At 31.2% G+C, this 19,843-nt stretch overlaps 1 protein-coding gene across 1 annotated transcript in view; it reads left to right on the top strand.

Moving 5' to 3' along the window:
• The window catches only part of LOC105618236 (leishmanolysin-like peptidase), a 43,258-nt gene extending 23,624 nt beyond the window's left edge, over window positions 1-19,634 (top strand). Inside the window, exons 3-11 of the mRNA XM_012199781.1 lie at window positions 10,452-10,563; window positions 12,382-12,563; window positions 13,950-14,153; window positions 17,952-18,177; window positions 18,464-18,660; window positions 18,736-18,868; window positions 19,016-19,175; window positions 19,249-19,415; window positions 19,509-19,634. Coding sequence (XP_012055171.1) covers window positions 10,452-10,563; window positions 12,382-12,563; window positions 13,950-14,153; window positions 17,952-18,177; window positions 18,464-18,660; window positions 18,736-18,868; window positions 19,016-19,175; window positions 19,249-19,415; window positions 19,509-19,634 — 1,507 coding nt within the window. The remainder of the gene's footprint in view (window positions 1-10,451; window positions 10,564-12,381; window positions 12,564-13,949; window positions 14,154-17,951; window positions 18,178-18,463; window positions 18,661-18,735; window positions 18,869-19,015; window positions 19,176-19,248; window positions 19,416-19,508) is intronic.
• Window positions 19,635-19,843: the final 209 nt, after the last annotated feature.

The raw sequence follows: 19,843 nt of genomic DNA, 5'->3' as shown, positions 1-19,843 counted from the left end.
TACATATGTACATATTTTGTCTGACCGCACGCATAATTTTTTTTTACAAAGTTGGTATAGTATGAACATGATGAATATAAACGCATCTTATAATATACGAAGTACGCGGGAACCTTTGTAAAAATTCACGAAAGTCCATACCACGTTCTGCACTGACCGGGTACTCTAAAATCCATTACGAAAACGCGCGGCGCAAACGCTCCGTTTCGTCGCTACTAGTGGATGCCCGTTCAAACTTTTAATCGGATCGCTTCTCGGCGTTTATTTTTGTTCCGTCTCCGACTCGCCCTATCTCATTCCCGTTCGTCGTTGTTTCTACTCGTCGTTCTCACCTTTCACCGCTAAATCGCTCTCTTCTACGAACATCCCTTGCCAATTCGCTGGAATCGAGTGGAACCGAGCCTGAACTCTCTTTCCTCGCATGAATAGCGTGAAAGACGTCAGCTGGAATTGTTGCAAGAAGCAAACATGTGCACGTTGGTGAATTGTATCAATAAATTTTCATCGCAATTTAGTCATGTTGCATCATTGAAATCAGTATAACACATGGCACCCATTCTGTACATTGCATGGACTGCGATTGAGCATTCCTTTATTAGAATGCATTCGATTTTTTAGTAATAGAAACTATTTTATATTCATTATGAACATATAGAACGTTCGAATAAATATTTGCAATATTTTCTCTTTTTGAACGTCCATTGGTAAACGCAATTATTCGACAAGCTCCTATATTATCTTAATATTAAAAAAATATATATATATACGTTAAAAATCATGAATATAAAAACTAGAAAATATATTTCAATATATTTATAGAAATATTTCTTTTGAATTATATGTTTGATAATTTGCATTACACATATCCTAGTTTAAAATATATTAAAAATTATTTGACTGCAATCTCTTTCTCTCTTTCTATTATTCTTTCTAGCTCATAAAATTGAGACTTATTCTCAAACTCGACAGTTTCGATCAGTTTGCTGCAAAAGCTTATAGTATATGTATTCAATAAAACGGGTATGCAACCGTGGCCTCATGGAATGACAACGTGTTCGAACAGCCTATGGAACGGTTCCTCTTCTACGCCGTACGGTTTTCCTTTATCAACCTCGGCAGATCCAATAGGGATTACGGGAGACTGGATGGGATAACGCTATGGGATAGGATGGGATAGCATCTCCTGCAGGATTTCCGGGGATCCTCTTCCTTCGATTCATAAATATCCCCCGGCTATAATACCCCGCTGAAAAGGCTCCCGTGAGTATCTGCGCGATACTCGCTATCGGTACAAGCCCCGTTGATGCAACTCTCCGCTCTCGCGAATCCATTATTCGCAACAGACGAGCGCCAAATTTACTTTCGTTGTGTTCTGATAACAATGATCTCTCTTTGTACAGTGTTCCAAAAAATGGCGAGAATTAGTCCCGGTTTAGTGATAACATTGTAAATAACTCGACAAATAATTAGCGCACAATTTTCCTTGAATATTATTATATAAATTCACAAAAAATATTATTAGACATGCGAAGGATCATCTTGATCGGATATGACATTTTTCACTTATGTGTGTTAAATAATTTGAATATGTTCCGAGTGTTCATGTAAAGTATAATAAATATAATAAATAACATAATTATTTATTATATTTTCTTATTTAAAGTAAATTTATAATTTTAATTATTAGTCAAATTCAACAAATATTACGAATTTAATCAACTTGAATTTTCACAATCTTTCTACGTTAAATTGTATGTAACATTTTATTTAGATATATTGTAATGAAAATGAGCAATAAAATACTTTCGCTTTATAGTGCTCCTTAAGTGCAAATAAGTTCTAGATTGATCGAGCTCATTGCTAGAATCCCTTCGAAGCGGCAAGCAATATGGAAACTTTGCTTTCGCCTTGTGTCTCACTAAGGTGGTAAAGTTCTTGGAAAATGTTACGGCAAGAAAAGTTTTTATCTCTCTTGGAAAGTTGCATCATAAGCAGCCGATATTCATTCGTAGAATTCCTATTAAAAGGTGTTCTGCAAGTAAAAGTTAATATTTTTATCTATGAGACTTCACGATGAGCGCGTAATTCACTAAATTAATTTTCGATTTATCGAATAATGAAATATTGCCAAGCTGCTGCCAATTTACTAACAAATAATGAGCCTATTATGACTGGATTTTACTTAAGCTAATTGGCAGAAAAATATTAAAAGTTAATGTCGATCAAGATAAATTTAGCAAGCTAGTAAAAAAGACTAGTGAAAAGCTTAAATATTAAGAATGGCCTCAGTCACCTTTATAAAATCTTTATAAAATGCTTTCAAAAGGATATCCCTATGTCGTAATCCCTATGTCTCGTAAATATGATCGTTTTTACTTTCACATTTTCTTTACGTTCGCGCCAGAGAAAACAATGTACTATTGTCTTTCAAGAAAAGGGAGCGCTTTAATACCAGCTAATTAACGAAATACTATGTATTCAGAATCCATGTAACGGTGCGATCTTTTTTAAAGTACGCTTATGTGACGTCGCTACATGGAAGAGCTTTTTTCTGTGCCTGCACGTCGACATTGCACGAAAATTAATTATTAGCTGCTGGCAGCTTTGAAAAATTTTCTTAGCGTCAACTACACTTTAAGTACGCGGTATCAAAAGGTTACAGGTTACAAAGGATAATTAGTGAACTTCGAGTGAGTTAACAGATCATTGTAATTGGATCTCCAGCGTCTCTTGCGCGTTACTTGAATCACCTTAACTATTCGTTCGTAATAACGAATTTCCTTTATCAGACTTTCATAGAGGTCGACCCTATAGAAATTATATTTGATTTATGTCAAACACTAAAAGATGTTTTAATTAATGCAAACAGATTTTTAATTATTAATTGTGAAATTAATTTAGTTTACTTTCTAATAACATTTATTTATCAGTATTATAATTGCTACCTAGAAATAAATAAATAATCTTTAAAAAAAAATACTTCAAGTTTTCGTGAATAAATTGTTTTCATATCCATTCAAATACAATAAATTATTTATATTATTATATTTATGCTATTATTATTATATTATTACTTTATAATGATATAAATGATTATAATAAGATTAAAATAAAAATAATATGCTTTTTATTTCATTACACATTAGTTTTAAGAGATTTCAAACATTCGGATTTTTAGATGATTTAACAAGTTTAGTGCCTAAATTATATAAAAGTTATCGAGGATTTTCAGGCGAAAATAAAATTTTCGCGAACCGATATTGTAAATCCGTAATAAAATTATACCGTCATGAGTATAGTCACAAATTTGATTCTTTAATCTTTTGAATCTGCAAAAATGTGAATCTCGTGTTTGAAATGCATGCAGCTTATTCGGAAATGAATGAAAGTATTTTGACGAAGTTACATGTGCTTCATCCACACGTCTACAAATAATTACGTCAAAGAGGCATAATTATGTCGAAAGGAACCAATCTTCTCTTCTATTCTCCGAGCTCATATACTGGCGGCGTCACGTCCCCGCTGTTCGTAACGCGGAACACGACGCGGTAGAAATGAGAAATGTAGGCTACTGAAAAGAGATAATGACGTATACCGCTCTAATTAACGTCAGCTTCAATCTCTTAACTTCAGTCGCAAACCACGTGATGACTCATTAACGTTATCTACTTATTGAGATTTTTTTTTACACTATACATATCAACAGACACATATGTAAAAAAGTTTTAGCTTTTAAAAGCTTTGAATGGGTAATAAGTATATAAAACATAAGTATATAAAGTATATAAAACAAAACTGGAGTGTGAAAGATAACATTCTTACATCAATTTTTATAATTGCAGCTAATGCGGAAACATTAAGTTCTTAATTACTATATAAATTGTCTTTTCGTTAAAAATTACTAATATGCACATATTTCTAATACTTGAAATAAATGAACTATTGCAGATATAACTTTGATTGAATTATGTTCTACTTTGGACACGTCTACTCTGACATGTAATTGAGGAATTTAAGCGAATAATTTTTGAATATGATTTTTTATTGATCAATTATAAAAATAGATTATTATTTCGTTTTAACTTTAATTTTAAAGTTGCTCTTTAATTTTAAAAAGAGAAAATTCAGAAATCTATATAGCAGCATTATCAATTTTTATTTTTATTATGTATCTAAAGAATACAAGAATTATTTTTATGTATTTATAGTTCTTTTTTTTAAATATAATTATGATATCAAATAAATACGATTATAATGCTTGATATATCTATGAACTTCTTTCATTACGTTGCTGCTAGAATCTCCATTACAAAGAATAGTAAATCTTGGGTGGACAATAGACCGTCTATTCTTGTGCATTTTCTTCAGTCCTTTTATTCCAGCAACAAAGGGATTGCAAGTAGTTATTGCATTCAAATTGCACTAGGTAGGGAAACTCTTGACGCCGATCTCACTGGTGGCTTTCTACTTTTTAAATATAAACTGATAAGGTAAAAGACACGATAGATATGAAAATCTATTCGCTATTACATGAAATTAATCGACAATGTCTTTACGTTTTTTTTCCTTCATTCTTCACTTTTTCCTCATTTTTTTGACTTAATATATCAGCTTTATTTTCTTGTTATCGAGAAAATTACTGTCATTTCGACAAGAAGTATAAGAAGTAATAATTAACGAGTTGACATTAATCTTCGTTTCGATGACTTTGTATTTATCTCATTTATCTCGGTTCTTTCTATTTCCGACATTCTTTCTGTTACCCGTCACTCTCGATAACGAAATAAATTTTGAAATGTTTTTGGAGTTGAACTCAATTTAATCCTTGTACACATAGAAAGAGTTTTCAAAAATTAATAATATACTCAGCGTTCTACATTAGGTAAGTTTACTTTGTATAGAGTCTTTAGTGGTCAGTGTTAACGCGAACTTAGCTACTGCAAGTTAGAATTTGCTAATATTTACGTAGTGGTATAGGCTGATCACGTACGAGAATACACTACTTGACCCATAGGCCACAGTAGTTTGCTTTGCTGTTGACTTCGGTTGAGCGTACTGCATGTTCAGCCGTATCTACTTCATCATCAATGAAGGATCTGTACGCAAGTAGTATGCCGCTTTATATGTTAAGCAAGCCAGGTGTGCCACTCAGTGATGACTACTCGCCGTTTTTGAGAGAAGTTTCTCTCTTAAATACTCTTCGTCCTTAACTACTTCGCTACTTTACTCTATGTCTGTGCAAAATTTAGGAATACATGCAGCAATGTTCGAGCAGTTATAGCTTTACATAATCAGTATATGATGAGTACATCCATATATTAAAATTTCTAGTCTCAGTCTTTTCTAATAAAACTCATGTTGAAATTGTAATAGAGTATGAATTATCCAATATTTAAATAGATAGATTAATTAACGTAGACATGATAGAAATGAAAAATATATTAGAACATTATTATGAAATCAATACGAAAAATTCAGCGAATTTAATTAAATTTTCGTGGAGAAGAGATGACACGATACACATATACTAAAATAGTTTTAGAATTACATTAACACTTTTTGTTGCAGCGAAGGAGAATGTAAGGTATTGTGGCTGAAAGGATGCAGGAAGAAGACGAATATAACGGATTTCCGTTTTCAAAGGAAAAGTGAGCATTCTCAGTTACTTATATACTATATATATATATATATATATATATATATATATATATATATATATGCATATATAGAGTTTTTACATATATAACACGCGCATATAAACTGCATAAGGCGTATATAAACGCCTTCTGCTTTTATCTTTCGGTATGTTTGTTACAAAGGCTGACTCGAGCGCTAAGTGAAGAACATTATCACTTGAATGCTGCGAGAGTTTGCATTTGCACGTTATAAGTTATAATAGTGTTAATGAAATTTCTATTATTCGCTTAAAATTGAAATTAAATTTTAAAACTTTTATATTATATTTGTGATTAATATATCAAATAAAAATTCTTGTCCTGTCTAAAGACAAGCTAAGTCATCAGATTATTAAGGATTTTTTGTAAAAAAAAAATTTAAAAAAGAATTGTAATTCTTTGGATGTATTCGAGAAGACGCTATTAGCACTATTTGTGTCATTCCATCTTCATCATTCATTAGATATACAAGACTAGAATGATACAAATAGTGTCTCCCCGAACGCATCTTTAGACATAGATGTACTTGGAAACAAGGTGCACATGTCTCGCTATAGAAATCATGTGCTAATTTTAATCTGATTTTTTTTCGTTCGATCACATGATAACTGTGAATCGTGCGGTTTCCACCAGCTGTTATACATCTTCAGAGGAACCGAAGGATGTTGGGTTGGTGTCGGACCCAACGAGCTCTTGGTAATGCAGAAAGCGTGTCACTGCAACAAATCCGTACTCACGGCATTACGTGTCCCGAGTAAGTGCAACGGAGTGGTGCTTTCAAAGTGCTCGGGACTCCTTTAAGTTACCTGAACGATAAAGTTCTTTAGAAGTCACCATCAGCATCTTCGTCCTTACCATGTCAGAAAGTATTCTCAAATTTCGAAAATTCCGATATCAAAGAAGTTACGGATAGTCCGATGACGACTGTATGCTTTCAGTAGAATCGCGCTTGCGTATGATCAAATATTTGTGCAATTTAATGTTTGTATAGCATAAATATTATTCTTAATTAATAAGTTGAATTTTAGCATTAATATATAAAAATACAAAAAAAATATCATATTTTAATTAAAAAGAATTTTGCCATTCTTTTGATGGCATTGAAATTTTACTAACCTTTTGTGGTGCGGCTATTTAGAATTATCTTCTTTTGTTTTGCTCGTTCGATTTTCATAAAATTTGATCTACGAGATAATTTGGTGATTTAATTTTTTAATTTAAGATTGTGAAGCTAGAAAGAATTCATCAAAAATGTTTAGAAATAGAGTTTCCATAAGTTACTTTTGTTAAAAAGCTCTGATCTTCAAAGGGTTAAATTTTAAAACTAAAAATTATATTGATATTAATTTTGAATAGCATGCGCGTAAATTACATTTTATATGAACTTTATATATATTAACTGTATAAATAATAATTATGTAATTACGACATGTATTTCCGTTGCCAATGTAACGTATCACTGATTTTACTATACAGAGAAGATTTTCGCTTACTCATCGTTTGCACATATGTGTGTATTTAGATGGAATCGAACGTCATTTTGATGGGATCAATCGTCATCCCGAAGGGATTAAGCACTACTCTATAAGCCCGCGTTTCCATGTTGGATTAAATTTGTACGTTAGGCAAATATGAAGCAATTATTATGAAATAAATTGCTATTGTTTCGAGCATGAAAGAGAGAACAATAAATATGGTTCAAATAAATTTTTAATAAATAAGCATTAGATAAGATATAATTATATAAAAATTAATTATTGATATCATATCTCATATAAATTGATAAAGTTTCATTATTGAAGAATCAGTAATTTATTTTTCTCTCTGTCGTTTTTTTAATTATTATAGAAGATAAGAATGAAATCCTAAAGAATGAAATCAATATTATATGTTAATATGGTTAAGAATTTGAGATTTTTCAAATGTCTCTCTGAATTCGTAATATATATATATATATAGATATGTGTAATATTAAATTTTAGATTAAAAATTCTATTAAATTTTCTTTTCGAGGAAATTAAATGATAAATATTACTTTATGCCGCTAAAACTTAATATAGGAAATTTTTTTATTTCTTCTGACTCATATGAATCGATGTCTCGTTTTTCAAAACGAAAAATTAAGATAAAAAAAATAAGTTTAGTATTTTGCACATTTCATGTTCGCTGTCATAAGCAAACATTTTGAAGTGTTTCACTTCCTTTGGGAAAGGAAAATGCGCATAATTTCCACCAAAAACTGGTAGAGATATCGAGCCGACTTTGCGAAGTCCCCGAAATTGCAAGATTCTATCTTGACAAGAATGTATCTCGCGTCGGCAATAGAGAAACGGTTTAAGTCGCACCTTCGTTTTCTCTGTGAGGATCTTGAACGAGGAAGGCACAAGAAGAAGTAGCCGGAGGATACTTTTAACAGGGGAGGGAGGAGGGAGGGGGGACAGTAAATTGCTTGGAAACTACTGTACTATTTACGGACAGCGTTTCTTCCTATGGACGACGTGGTCGATTTCGAAGCTCGGCATTACACAGGATCGAAATCGTAAATTTCAAGAAATTGAAAGACTTATACATCATGATCTTTGAACGCAAGAAATATTTTTATTGTATGGTATACATCTGTTGGACAATTTTTCTTTAAAAATTTCGAACAACCAGATATCCCTAGCGACAATCTGAATCTAGAATTCCTCGATGAAATCAGAAAACTGTTTTACCTTACGCAAATCGACTCGACCAAAACGTAATTCGATTAGCGACTTATACGTTTGGCATACATCCCTTGAAGTCGAAGATTTAGTAGACAATTAAGAGTTTTTTGAATTTGCACATAACTAGTACTGGGAAGTTAATTTCTTTTTTCTTTGTAAAATAGTGCAAAATTTGTACACTAGCAGTTTAGATTACATATCGTTATTAATAATAGACCTTTTTCTTGTTAATGATATAATTAAATTAATTCTTTCGGTCTTTCATCCAATTTACAATGATCAATGTCACACAATATTGGATGTTAACATTATCCGCATATTGTTTGATGAAAATTAATCAATTCATTCATGATATCAGATTTGGTCAATTCTCTTCCCCCTTTCTACACCTCTTATTATAGCTTGAAATATATATTGCGAAATGTATATTGTCATCATAATCATTTATAGTAAATTTAATATTCATAATATTTTCCTGACTTTGATATTTTATGCGTAATGTTGTCAGAATGTAATTAATATATCTCTTTCAACAAAAATATCAATTAAACGAACAAAAGATACACGTATCAAAAGATTGTAAAAATCGTTTTTAGATAACATGTTATTTATATTTAATTAGAATTTAACTTGCGATAAGATAATTACATGTTATAGGCATATATTCTTCATACTGTGCCGAAATTAATTAACTAATTTCTATTTTTATGAAAAAATTTATAACTAGATACATATCATTCTTTTTTTCAATTTCAACAACATCAGCGAGAACGTTCTTACCAGAAATGTCGAACATGCTTGTGTCACGACGTTTATTTAGCGAAGTGCACCTTTTCTTTAGTGCTCACTTCTCCCTAGAGTCCTCTTTATCCTTGCTTGCCGGTAGCACCATCGTATCTGATATAGTCGTATCCACTTTTACCTTATAAAAGTATATACTAGATCGATATCGTCCGTCGTCGATGGAACATCGTTGTCCTGCAATAGCCATTTCAGTTCCATCGGGATATCCCGAAGCAGCGTCGCTGTCGTGCTTTGACTTTTGTCAGATAATACTACTCAACAAAAACGAGGGTATATAGTGCTTTAGAAAAAAAAAAGAGTGTTTGAAATCAACTTCATTGTAATATACCTCGTCAATATTATCATGCTGTATTACATATACATAGCACGTTTACACAGGAACTAATTTCAAGTAGACTTTAATAGAATATTAATCTGAAGCTCTCATTTGAATACTTATTGGCACATGCATATGTGAAAACGTTTTCATACACAGATGCACAGATTTAATTAAATTACATATTTGAAAATATATATTTGAGAAATAATACAGATGAGAGAAGGTAATATAACGTAAATTAATGTCTGATATAGAAATATCTATAATTATATTAGTGTTATTACACTGCTGTTATTACATTAATTTAAGTTAATCTTGCCCAAGTTAATCTATTTTATATAACGCGGATCTCTATAATTATTTTATGTTCCTTCGTATTTAAAACGACTCTACTCTTTTCTGATTTTTTTTTCATTTAATATCCGCAATTTCACTCGACTTTTTCAAATACTTTCTTTTAAGTGATGGCTAATAATTTCGTGCAAGTTCTTCTAGAGAGTGTGTCTAACAGAAAGGAAAAATAAAATTTTATTTCTTTCATTTGTAAAGCTCGATAGCTATTTTCTCCTTCAGAACTAGATGTATTTGTAAAAAAATCTCTATGCGAATACAATATAAAACATTTTTACTGAATGTACATTAAAATTTAATATACATAATTCTTGGAAATTTATATTGAAATTTCTATATTTTCAGATTTATAGAATAAATGTCTTGCAGAAAGTAAAGTTAATTTACATTAACAAAAATTTATATTAAATAATGTTAAATAATTTCAACGCATGTGTTAATTGTCTAACATCGCGATATTTAATTTCGACGAACTTTATTTCCATGAACACTTTTCAGTATGTTGGTGCGCTTGTGGAAACGCGATATTTCAGAATCTAATTCTGACGAGCTTTATTTCCGTGAATGATTTCCGGCATTTCGGTATGCTTGCAGGAAATGCGAGAGTAGTCAAGTTTTCGTCAAGGACCACCACACACACTGTATAGATACTTGCCGTCCTGTTACTATGTGCGGTGAAGTACGCGTCCCGGAAGACCATCTTGACGTAAGTAATTACCCGATAAGTTCCCTAAGCCGAGTTAAACCGTGCAATAAATATCGGAGCCAGTCAAAGGAGTAGTTGGGCATTGGCACAGCTATTTTGGGCATTGGGGAATCACGTGAAATTTATGAATTATTTGTTTGTTTATGATATAAAATAAATCAAAATAGTCAAAAATTCATGATTATTTTAGCAAAAATTGTTTTCTGAATTAATTTCAAATAATATTCATTTTAATATAAAATTTTGTATTCCATGTTGAAAATTAAAAGAGACAATAATGTCCATTTAAATTCTTATTAAAAAATAATCGATTGAAAATCTGTGCTAATGAATCTGCAATATAATTTATGGAAGAAAAATAGAAATATGCTTTTTATTTTGCATTTTATGTGCTACTATATATTTTATAACTTTGTAACCATTAAATTTTAAAAAATCCTATCTATTTAAATTATTGTATTATGCACAAAAAAGTTAATTATATTGAATTATATACGTTATCTAAAATTTTCATAATTGTACTTTGATGTTGAATTTTTGAAATAGAATTTGAAATCTGCATAGTAAATTTTGATTTATTTTTCATAATTTGCATTAAGTGGATAATTCTTGTGATTATCCATCTAATATAAATACTAGATATATAAAAAAAAGGAATTTGTATTTAATGTTAATGAAGAAGGAGTAATAATTCAATTAAAGATTAAATTTAAATTTAATTAATTTAATTAAATAATAACGAAATATCAAAATTAGACTAATGCGATTAACATAAAACTTATATTAAAGAACTGAACATTTTTATTATTAAGTATATACATATAGTATATTTTCAACTTTAGATCCTTCTTTAATCCAATATTAAAAATATTGGATTAAAGAAGGATCTGAAGGATTTTTAATAACATTAAAATTTGTTATAATTATATTCGAGATGATTCGATTTACTAAATCTGATTTACTAAATATTAAGAATCAAAGAATATATCTTTAAAAAATTAAAGAATTTAAATTATTAAAACATTATAATGACACAACGATATATATAGATTATGTTAATAATTATAATTATTGTAATTGAATCTATTCATTTAATAATTATTCGCAAATATTAATTACAAACTTATTGCTCATAATATATAAAGCAAAATTTAATTGATAAAAAAAATTACTTTTTTTATGTGAGATGATGGATTATATTCTTTACGGAGATCTCTATATATAGTGATATATATATATATATATATATATATATTTTTTTTTTTTTTTTCAAGTAGATCACGTATATTCGAAATGAGAGATACGATATTTTATTGACACTTCATCTTGATCGATTACTGAGACTTGTACTGAGGATGCTTTAACACAGCACCTTGAAAATGAGAAGCGCTAATTGATGAGTTGCCCTGAGAAGCGAATTGGTGTCGTATAACTTTATTAGGGCGTCATCACCCTTGTTGTTGACGATATTTGCTGACGGCATAAAATTATTTACCTCCTTGCCGAAGGTGTCTTGACGGTAATGCGATTCCGCTCCGCTTTGTCAGCATTAATGTTTTCGAATACTTTGTCGCTTATAGGATGCAATCTTCTTTAGAATATTTTGTGTATCTGACACTCATTATGATGGGCAATGTTACTTATAATTTCATTTTATATCGATGATAAAATTCTTCAAAAGATATGAGATTTTTTCATTTTTGACTAATAATTATTTTTTCCAAATTGAAAATTATTTAATTTCTTTAAAGTAACAATAATACTTTCTCTATTTACTGTATATCTTTTTATGTTTTCCTCAAATGTGCACATTTATAGGTTTGCAGAACGTGTAATGCGACGGGACATAATTGTGGAATAGCTAAAGGAAGTAAAGCTGGTCCGGGAATCGACGGTGCCGATTTTGTCTTTTATGTATCCGCCATGCAGACTGAAAGATGTCACAAGGGCTTAACAGTAGCCTACGCTGCTCATTGTCAACAGGAAGCAGCCTTGGATCGGTAAATTCAAATTTAATTAGTCGATGAAAATAATCTTTAACAACTTTATAAACTATATAAATTTAACTAGTGCTATAATATTTTTAATCAAAGTTTTGCACACTATTATCATTAACATTGTCGTTAATAATAAAATAAAAAGTATTATTGAGTTATTGTAATAATAACACGAATTTAGTTTTAAATATTTTGATATTTGAGAACGTCATTAATAATGCATTAATACATTGAACAAATGCGCGTCATGATTGAAACATGCGCAATTTTAGCTATTTGTATAAACGGAAGGGTAGAGACGAAGGCAAACACCATCTGGCATGAATATATTTCATGAGAATGTCGGATTAAATATTTGACAAGATTTATAAGAGAGATTGTTTGTACAAAGCGAGCGATTTAACAATGGCGGATTCTCATATTAATAATTTTAATTAAAACGATATTTTATTTTGTTTACACACAACGAATTATTTCTAAGCATCAAACGTCTTGTTTATTTAAATTTATCTTTATTTTAAATTGTTTTACTTTATTTCTATATATATAGTTGCTACAGTTGTATTAAAATAATAGTATACGTAATAATAAGATATAATACTCTCTAAATTCTTTAGAATGGAATCTCATTCTGAAGAGTAAAATTCGAAATGAAATCTCACTTTTAAAAATTGAAAATTCTGCCACTCTTTTTCAAGAGTAACAAAATTTTCACTCTTTAGAGTGAGATTCCATTCCAAAGAATTTAAAAAGTAAAGAACAAATAATTTATTTATTTTGGTTAAATCTTAATTATCATAATTATTATAAATTATTCATATTATATGAGTCGTTCGAAATTGAAAAAATATTTTCCAGGATCGAATTTGTAATCGAAAATTGCAGAAGCGAAACTTGACGTTCTCTGATTTGACGTCTAACTTTGACTCTATCGAAACGTGAACGCATATTGAGTAGATTAAATTTGTCTGTCAAGTACATACGTCGCGCACGTCGTACCACGGTCGATGTAAATGGCGTTGCGCGAATTTTATTATTCGCACGACGTCTGATCGTGATAGATCGACGATATTCGTGCGTCGTGTTACCGCTTGCTTATGGAAAAATTCTTAAAATATTCGAGCATAAAAAAATATTTTACGTAACATACAGCATTACACAGCTTTAATATTAATTTAAATATTCTTTGCGAAAATTCTGCATTTATGTCTATGCAAATTTATTCTCTCATTAATCATATATTTATCTTGCAAACATCTTAATGAACTCTTATATTTTCCAAGGAAATAATAATAGAAGAACTGATACGCACATTACAATTTCAAGACTCTATAATTAAAATAAAAACGAAGATTTTGCGGTTGCTGAAGCGAACTAAATTGCTTTTAGGCCGATAGCTGGTCATGCCAATCTATGCCCGGGAAGCATCAGCACGAAACCACAGGAGTTGGAAACGTTGCTCAGCACCGTTAAACATGAGATCTTGCACGCTTTAGGATTTTCTGTGAGCTTATACGCTTTCTATAGAGATGAGAATGGTGAGCCCAGGACTCCTAGAAGAAGCGATACTGGAAAACCACCCCTTAATGAAAAGTACGTTCTGCCCATCTTACGTTAAGATTCCTTTATTATTAAGCATGAAAGATGCGCAAATTATATTAGTTCGTTCATTGAGTATGAAATTAAATTAGATCGAATAATTTCTCGAATACTGAGATATATTGTCAATTAAATTTTACTGCATACAAATATTGTTAAAAAATGTTTAATATTCTTAGAATATTATGTCACTCTTTATAATCGATTAACTTTTTGTGGATTGATGATCTCGTTTGGAGTCATCTCTTTTTATTTTATAAATTGCTCACTCAATTTTTATAAAACTTGATCTAATCTAAATGCTTTTTCGAATTCAATGTAAAAGAAAAAAATTTTAAATAGCGGCTTCAATATAACGAATAGAATTAAAAAAAAAGATTTTATTATCGTAAAACTCGGTTTTAGAAAGTTTTTAATTAAAAAAATATAACATCAAGTTTCCAATTTTGCTATATTTGAAGCTGTATATTTGAAGCTGTCAGTAGATAATTAGTTAGTAGCGCACCGATTTCCAAATCAACTTTCAAATTCTGATTATGAATCTTATGAAATTGAATCTTCCTTTAGAGAGGTTATTATTCTTTTGAAATTCAATATTTTAAATTACATTCAAACTCAGAAATATCAAAAATCTTCTGAAACCCAAGTTTAACTAATGATAATCAGATTAGGTTTTTGAAATTTGAATTTTAGAATTCTGAGACTAGAATGGAATTCAGTGACCTCGAAAGTTTTTAGAAAGCAATAGATTTTCCTTAAGCTATTTTGTTAGAAAGTTCTGATCTTCAAAGGGTTAAATAACATAAATTTACATTACATAAATTTCTACCAACGAACAAAGCTTAACAATTTATAATTATAATTTATCATCATTAGCTAACAGTTGCTGATTTTAATGTGAAAAGTTAACGTTAATGATTTCTCAAACTGAAACTACAATGCTATACAGATAATATTTAAGCATAAAACAATAATATTATTTTTGATCAAACTCTTGAAATATATATTTCACAAGACATTTTTTATTTATCAATTATATACAATTTTCAATCAATTGATTAAAATGCAACGAATTTATCTCTTTGATAAGTAAATATTTATTACATTCTATTTTTTAAAAATAACTAAATGCTCTTTTATCATAAATTTTTACACTCAATTGTGCTGAAGATATTATTTTACTTTCGTATAATAAGAAAGAGAAAAAACAGATACTTTGATTTGTTCGTCATCTCATCATTCGACTACGATGCATTAGCCATTTTTCTCTTTCCTGCTCCTGCAATTGTCTGACGATGTATCTGCCTTTAAAATTGGAAAATTCCTGTTCTATACGAGTCGACGGACCGTAACGAACTGACTTCCGGCGTTGGCAGATGCCAGCGCTTCTCTATACGATCTTTCTTCATGTGCCCTTCTATCTGTTTCCCTGTCTTCCATTCGTTACTTTTCCGCTATCGTACTTACTTCTCATGTTCTCTTCTAAACTCTCTTTCCCAATTCGCTATCCCGCTCGGTCTGTCCGCCAAGTGGCAAAAATCGACGACTTTCTACTCCGAATCGTGAAATTCCAGCAACAGATCTACGGCATTCCAGACTATAATAGATTTTAGGAATGACTTTAGCGTTCTTCACAAGTCCTTTCCTAACGCTCGCTCTGGCGTATAATTTTCCAGTATGTTCTCAGAGCGTTTTTCCAAGTGTGTCTGGTTTCTTCAACTGATCTTATGAATTATCGCGTTGATTTGCGTTTCGAATGTTGGCGCAGATAGAACTTCCTCTCTCTTTTCCTCTAATATCACATCGCTCATCGCATTGCATAGCATTACAGAATTATGAAGCCACTTGGTGATGTATGCAGAACTTCTTAAACTCTCAGAAACTTTCTGCTAGAGAGTTCTATGATTCTTTCCCGACGATGTCCCAATACTTAAATTGAGGGACAGAGATTTTCTGAAAAAGCTGCTCGTTCCTGGTTCGTCACATTTCCCTTCATTTAAAAAATTTTTTTTCTCTCCTCTTCTATCTCCTATAATTTTATCAATCCTTTTTCTCCTCGTCGTTTTTTGCTACTTCTCTAAACTTTTCTTTTCGCTCCGTGTTAAAGACTATACATTACAAATTCCAATGTTTCTCTCTTGTTATCTATCTGTTCGTGAGTTTGCGCGTTCTCAGTCTATTGCACCTGAATATCTCTACGAAGATCCTCTTACGTTTAAGATTTACGTTAATCTACAGCAAGTAGATGCAAGGTATACATGCCATGCAGAAAGATAAAGGAGAGAGAGAGAGAGGAGGGAGGGGGGGGGAGGAGGGATCCTTGTTAATCTTAGATTTCAGTGGAATAGATGTTATAACACGATGCGATGATATCAGATATAATTGTTTATAAAACGATAGAGAAATATTTATCTTTATCTATAGAAGAAATAATTTATTATCATTAGCTAACAATTGCTGATTTTAATGTGAAGTATTGCGATACTATTCTTGTTTAGCAATTTTTGTTTAGCAATTAATTTCACTAATAATACCTATTGCTTTCATTAATAATGATGCTTATTGAGCTTTTAATGCTAATTATAATTATACATTTATATTGGTTTTTACCCATTTTCTAATTAACTATTTTATATAAATGCAAATTGTTCGCATTATTCAAACAATTTAATAGTATACTTAAATTGGCAAAATCACTACTTTAAATCGTAATAAAAAAAAAAAAAATTGATGTACGACATGAAATACGAATCGCCGATATTTTTAGTTCGTGCGATTTGTCGCGAATTAATTTTAAAAAGCTTTCCGACGGGATTTAAAAGTGTGCGCACGAAGTAAGAAATAAAGTTTACAACCTGACTTTAATCCCCTTCATTCGTTGTTTCATAATACGAGATTAATGCTTTTTCCTCACAGTCGATGTTATATTTGATTTCTCGCATTTTATCGTATTTATACATTACTTCTGTGCTCCTATTTATGCATATGAAATACGGTGACAAGTAATTTTGTATTGACGCGTAATAATATTTTTCATCTTGTGCTCATGAGTTCCAGTAAAATTCCCAGTAAAATGGCCATTCGTAAATTCATCCGTCATATTGAAATTGGATAGAGAAGGGGCTGCTCATTGTCGAAAATAGCATTTCACGAACGTATTACATCAATCATTTTATATGAGAGACAGACGAAGAGAAAGAAAATGCACGCTAGCGCGCGCATAAGAGAGAGATATATATTGTGATGTAATTATATATTTATCTATATCGTACATTTGCATAAAGCCACGGAGATATTTAACGTTTGACACATATATTTATTATTACAGACAAGGATTGCATAGCATCATAATGTATAGAAAAACAGAACTTTAAAAAAATAAGAATAATTAATTATGATAGTTTCTGATGATTTAAAGTACAATCATACAGATTTTGAATTATTTCTTAGCGAGATATGTCTCATGAAATTGATGTCGAATCGACATTGATATGAAAATTTTGATATTAATTAAAGTCTATGTCATTTATCGCTAGATCAATAATCTTCTATTTTATAGTGAAAAAAATTGAAAATTCCAATGTCTGTTATTTTATTTTATTATTTCTCGTCTATTTTTTCGTGGATAGTAATTTATGAATAAAATTCGATTCAATTGTGAGTGAGATGCATTTGCGAATGCAATATGATATATGATGCCATAGCGATGACGTTATTATACTGGGCGACAGCAGTAGCTCTCGACTACCAAATCAGCATATGCTAATAATGTTCGATACTCGTTTCGAGCAGGTTACAAACGCACCAGTGGAGCGAGAACACGATCAAAACCGTGGTCAGGCCTCGCTGGCAAGTGCACAGCGGTTACGTGGAGAGGACTATGCGAATGATAGTCACGCCTCGGGTCCGCGCCGAGGTTCAAGCGCACTTCAATTGCTCGGAACTCGAGGGCGCAGAATTGGAAGACCAGGGTGAGGATGGCACAGCTCTAACACATTGGGAGAAGCGTGTATTCGAGGTACGTAATGTTGAATTCTCTTTACCGCAAATGTAACATAATGGTAACATAATGACATCAACAGTTTCAAGCTTCCACATTTATTATAAAATAAAATAAAGACATTAATTATTTTAATTTTTAAGTATATATATATATATTAACAAATTATTATTATCCTAATTCTATGATATATAAAGTACGATACATTTACTGTCTATAGAATTACATATCATCGTGTTTAAATTTTTTAATAAAAAAATTTGAACTATGTTTACTATCATAAATTGGTTTTTTGTTTATTCAGAATGAAGCCATGACAGGGACACACACGCAAAATCCAGTTTACTCGAGGATAACGCTCGCTCTTATGGAAGATACCGGTTGGTACAGCGCCAACTATTCGATGGCGCAAGAGCTAGGCTGGGGGAAAAATCTGGGATGCAATTTCGCTATGAAATCCTGCAAGGAATGGATATCTACCAAATCATATCAGCCGTTACCGTGAGTACATTGAGATATTCAGCAAAAATGAACCATATGTCACTATGATTCTATGAAAATATTAAAATATTTCAGAGGAAAATCGATACATCCTTTTTGCAACAAAGTGAAACAGGATCCATTGCAGACTGAATGTACAGACGATCGGAGATCAGTGGCCTTGTGTAATCTGGTGAAATATTTGCAGCCACTACCTAAGAAATACCAAGTAAGAAATATTTAATAATAATCTATTGAAGTATTTTGAAGCAGATGTACAAATAGAATGCCCACACCGACAATGTTACATCAGAAGACAACATGAGAATATTCGTAGTATGTGAAGAATTTCCGTTAACGATTTCTTCCATTGCAGAACTTCGATTCAATTCCCCACGTACCATCGGGAGAGGAACAATACTATGGCGGTTCGGTATCTCTGGCGGATTACTGTCCTTACATACAGGAATTCACGTGGAGAGCGCGGAATATAGTAGTCAGAGGTTCTCATTGTCTTTACGAAGAGAATAATCCGCGTAAGTTACGCGACACATATATCACGTGTGTATTCCGAAGAAATAACAGAATTCGTTTGAATTTTTCTTTTAGACCCAGACAAGAATTTCGCATTAGAAAAATACGGTCCTAATTCGAGATGTTTTGACCACACTAATGACATGTGGGAAGAGAGAACTTGCAAACAAGCACGTCAGTGGCAGCATTGGGGCTCCGGTTGTTATTTATATAGATGCGAAGCTGGGAGACTACACATTATGGTGAATCTTTTTTATAATGCAATAGATAATTTATAAGAATTCTTAAAATGCAATTACATACGGATAAATTAAGAGACAATTATCTCTTCTCAGGTCGGCAATTATACGTATGCTTGTTATCATGCTGGACAAGAAATTATTATAAGAATTATGCAGAATGGCTGGTTGCACAAAGGTGCTCTAATTTGTCCACCCTGCCGAGATATTTGTGAGGTATGAAAATACACACACACACACACACACACACGCACGCACGCACACACACACACACACGCGCACGCACACACACACACACACACACACACACACACACACACACACACACACACACACACACTACACACACACACACACTAACTACACTACACTACTACTACTAACTACTACTAACTTATTATATTATTATATATATAATTAATATTAGTAGT

The sequence above is a fragment of the Atta cephalotes genome (assembly GCF_000143395.1).
Source record: "Atta cephalotes unplaced genomic scaffold scaffold00001, whole genome shotgun sequence".
NCBI lineage: Eukaryota > Metazoa > Arthropoda > Insecta > Hymenoptera > Formicidae > Atta > Atta cephalotes.
This window is presented reverse-complemented; position numbering and strand designations above follow the sequence as displayed.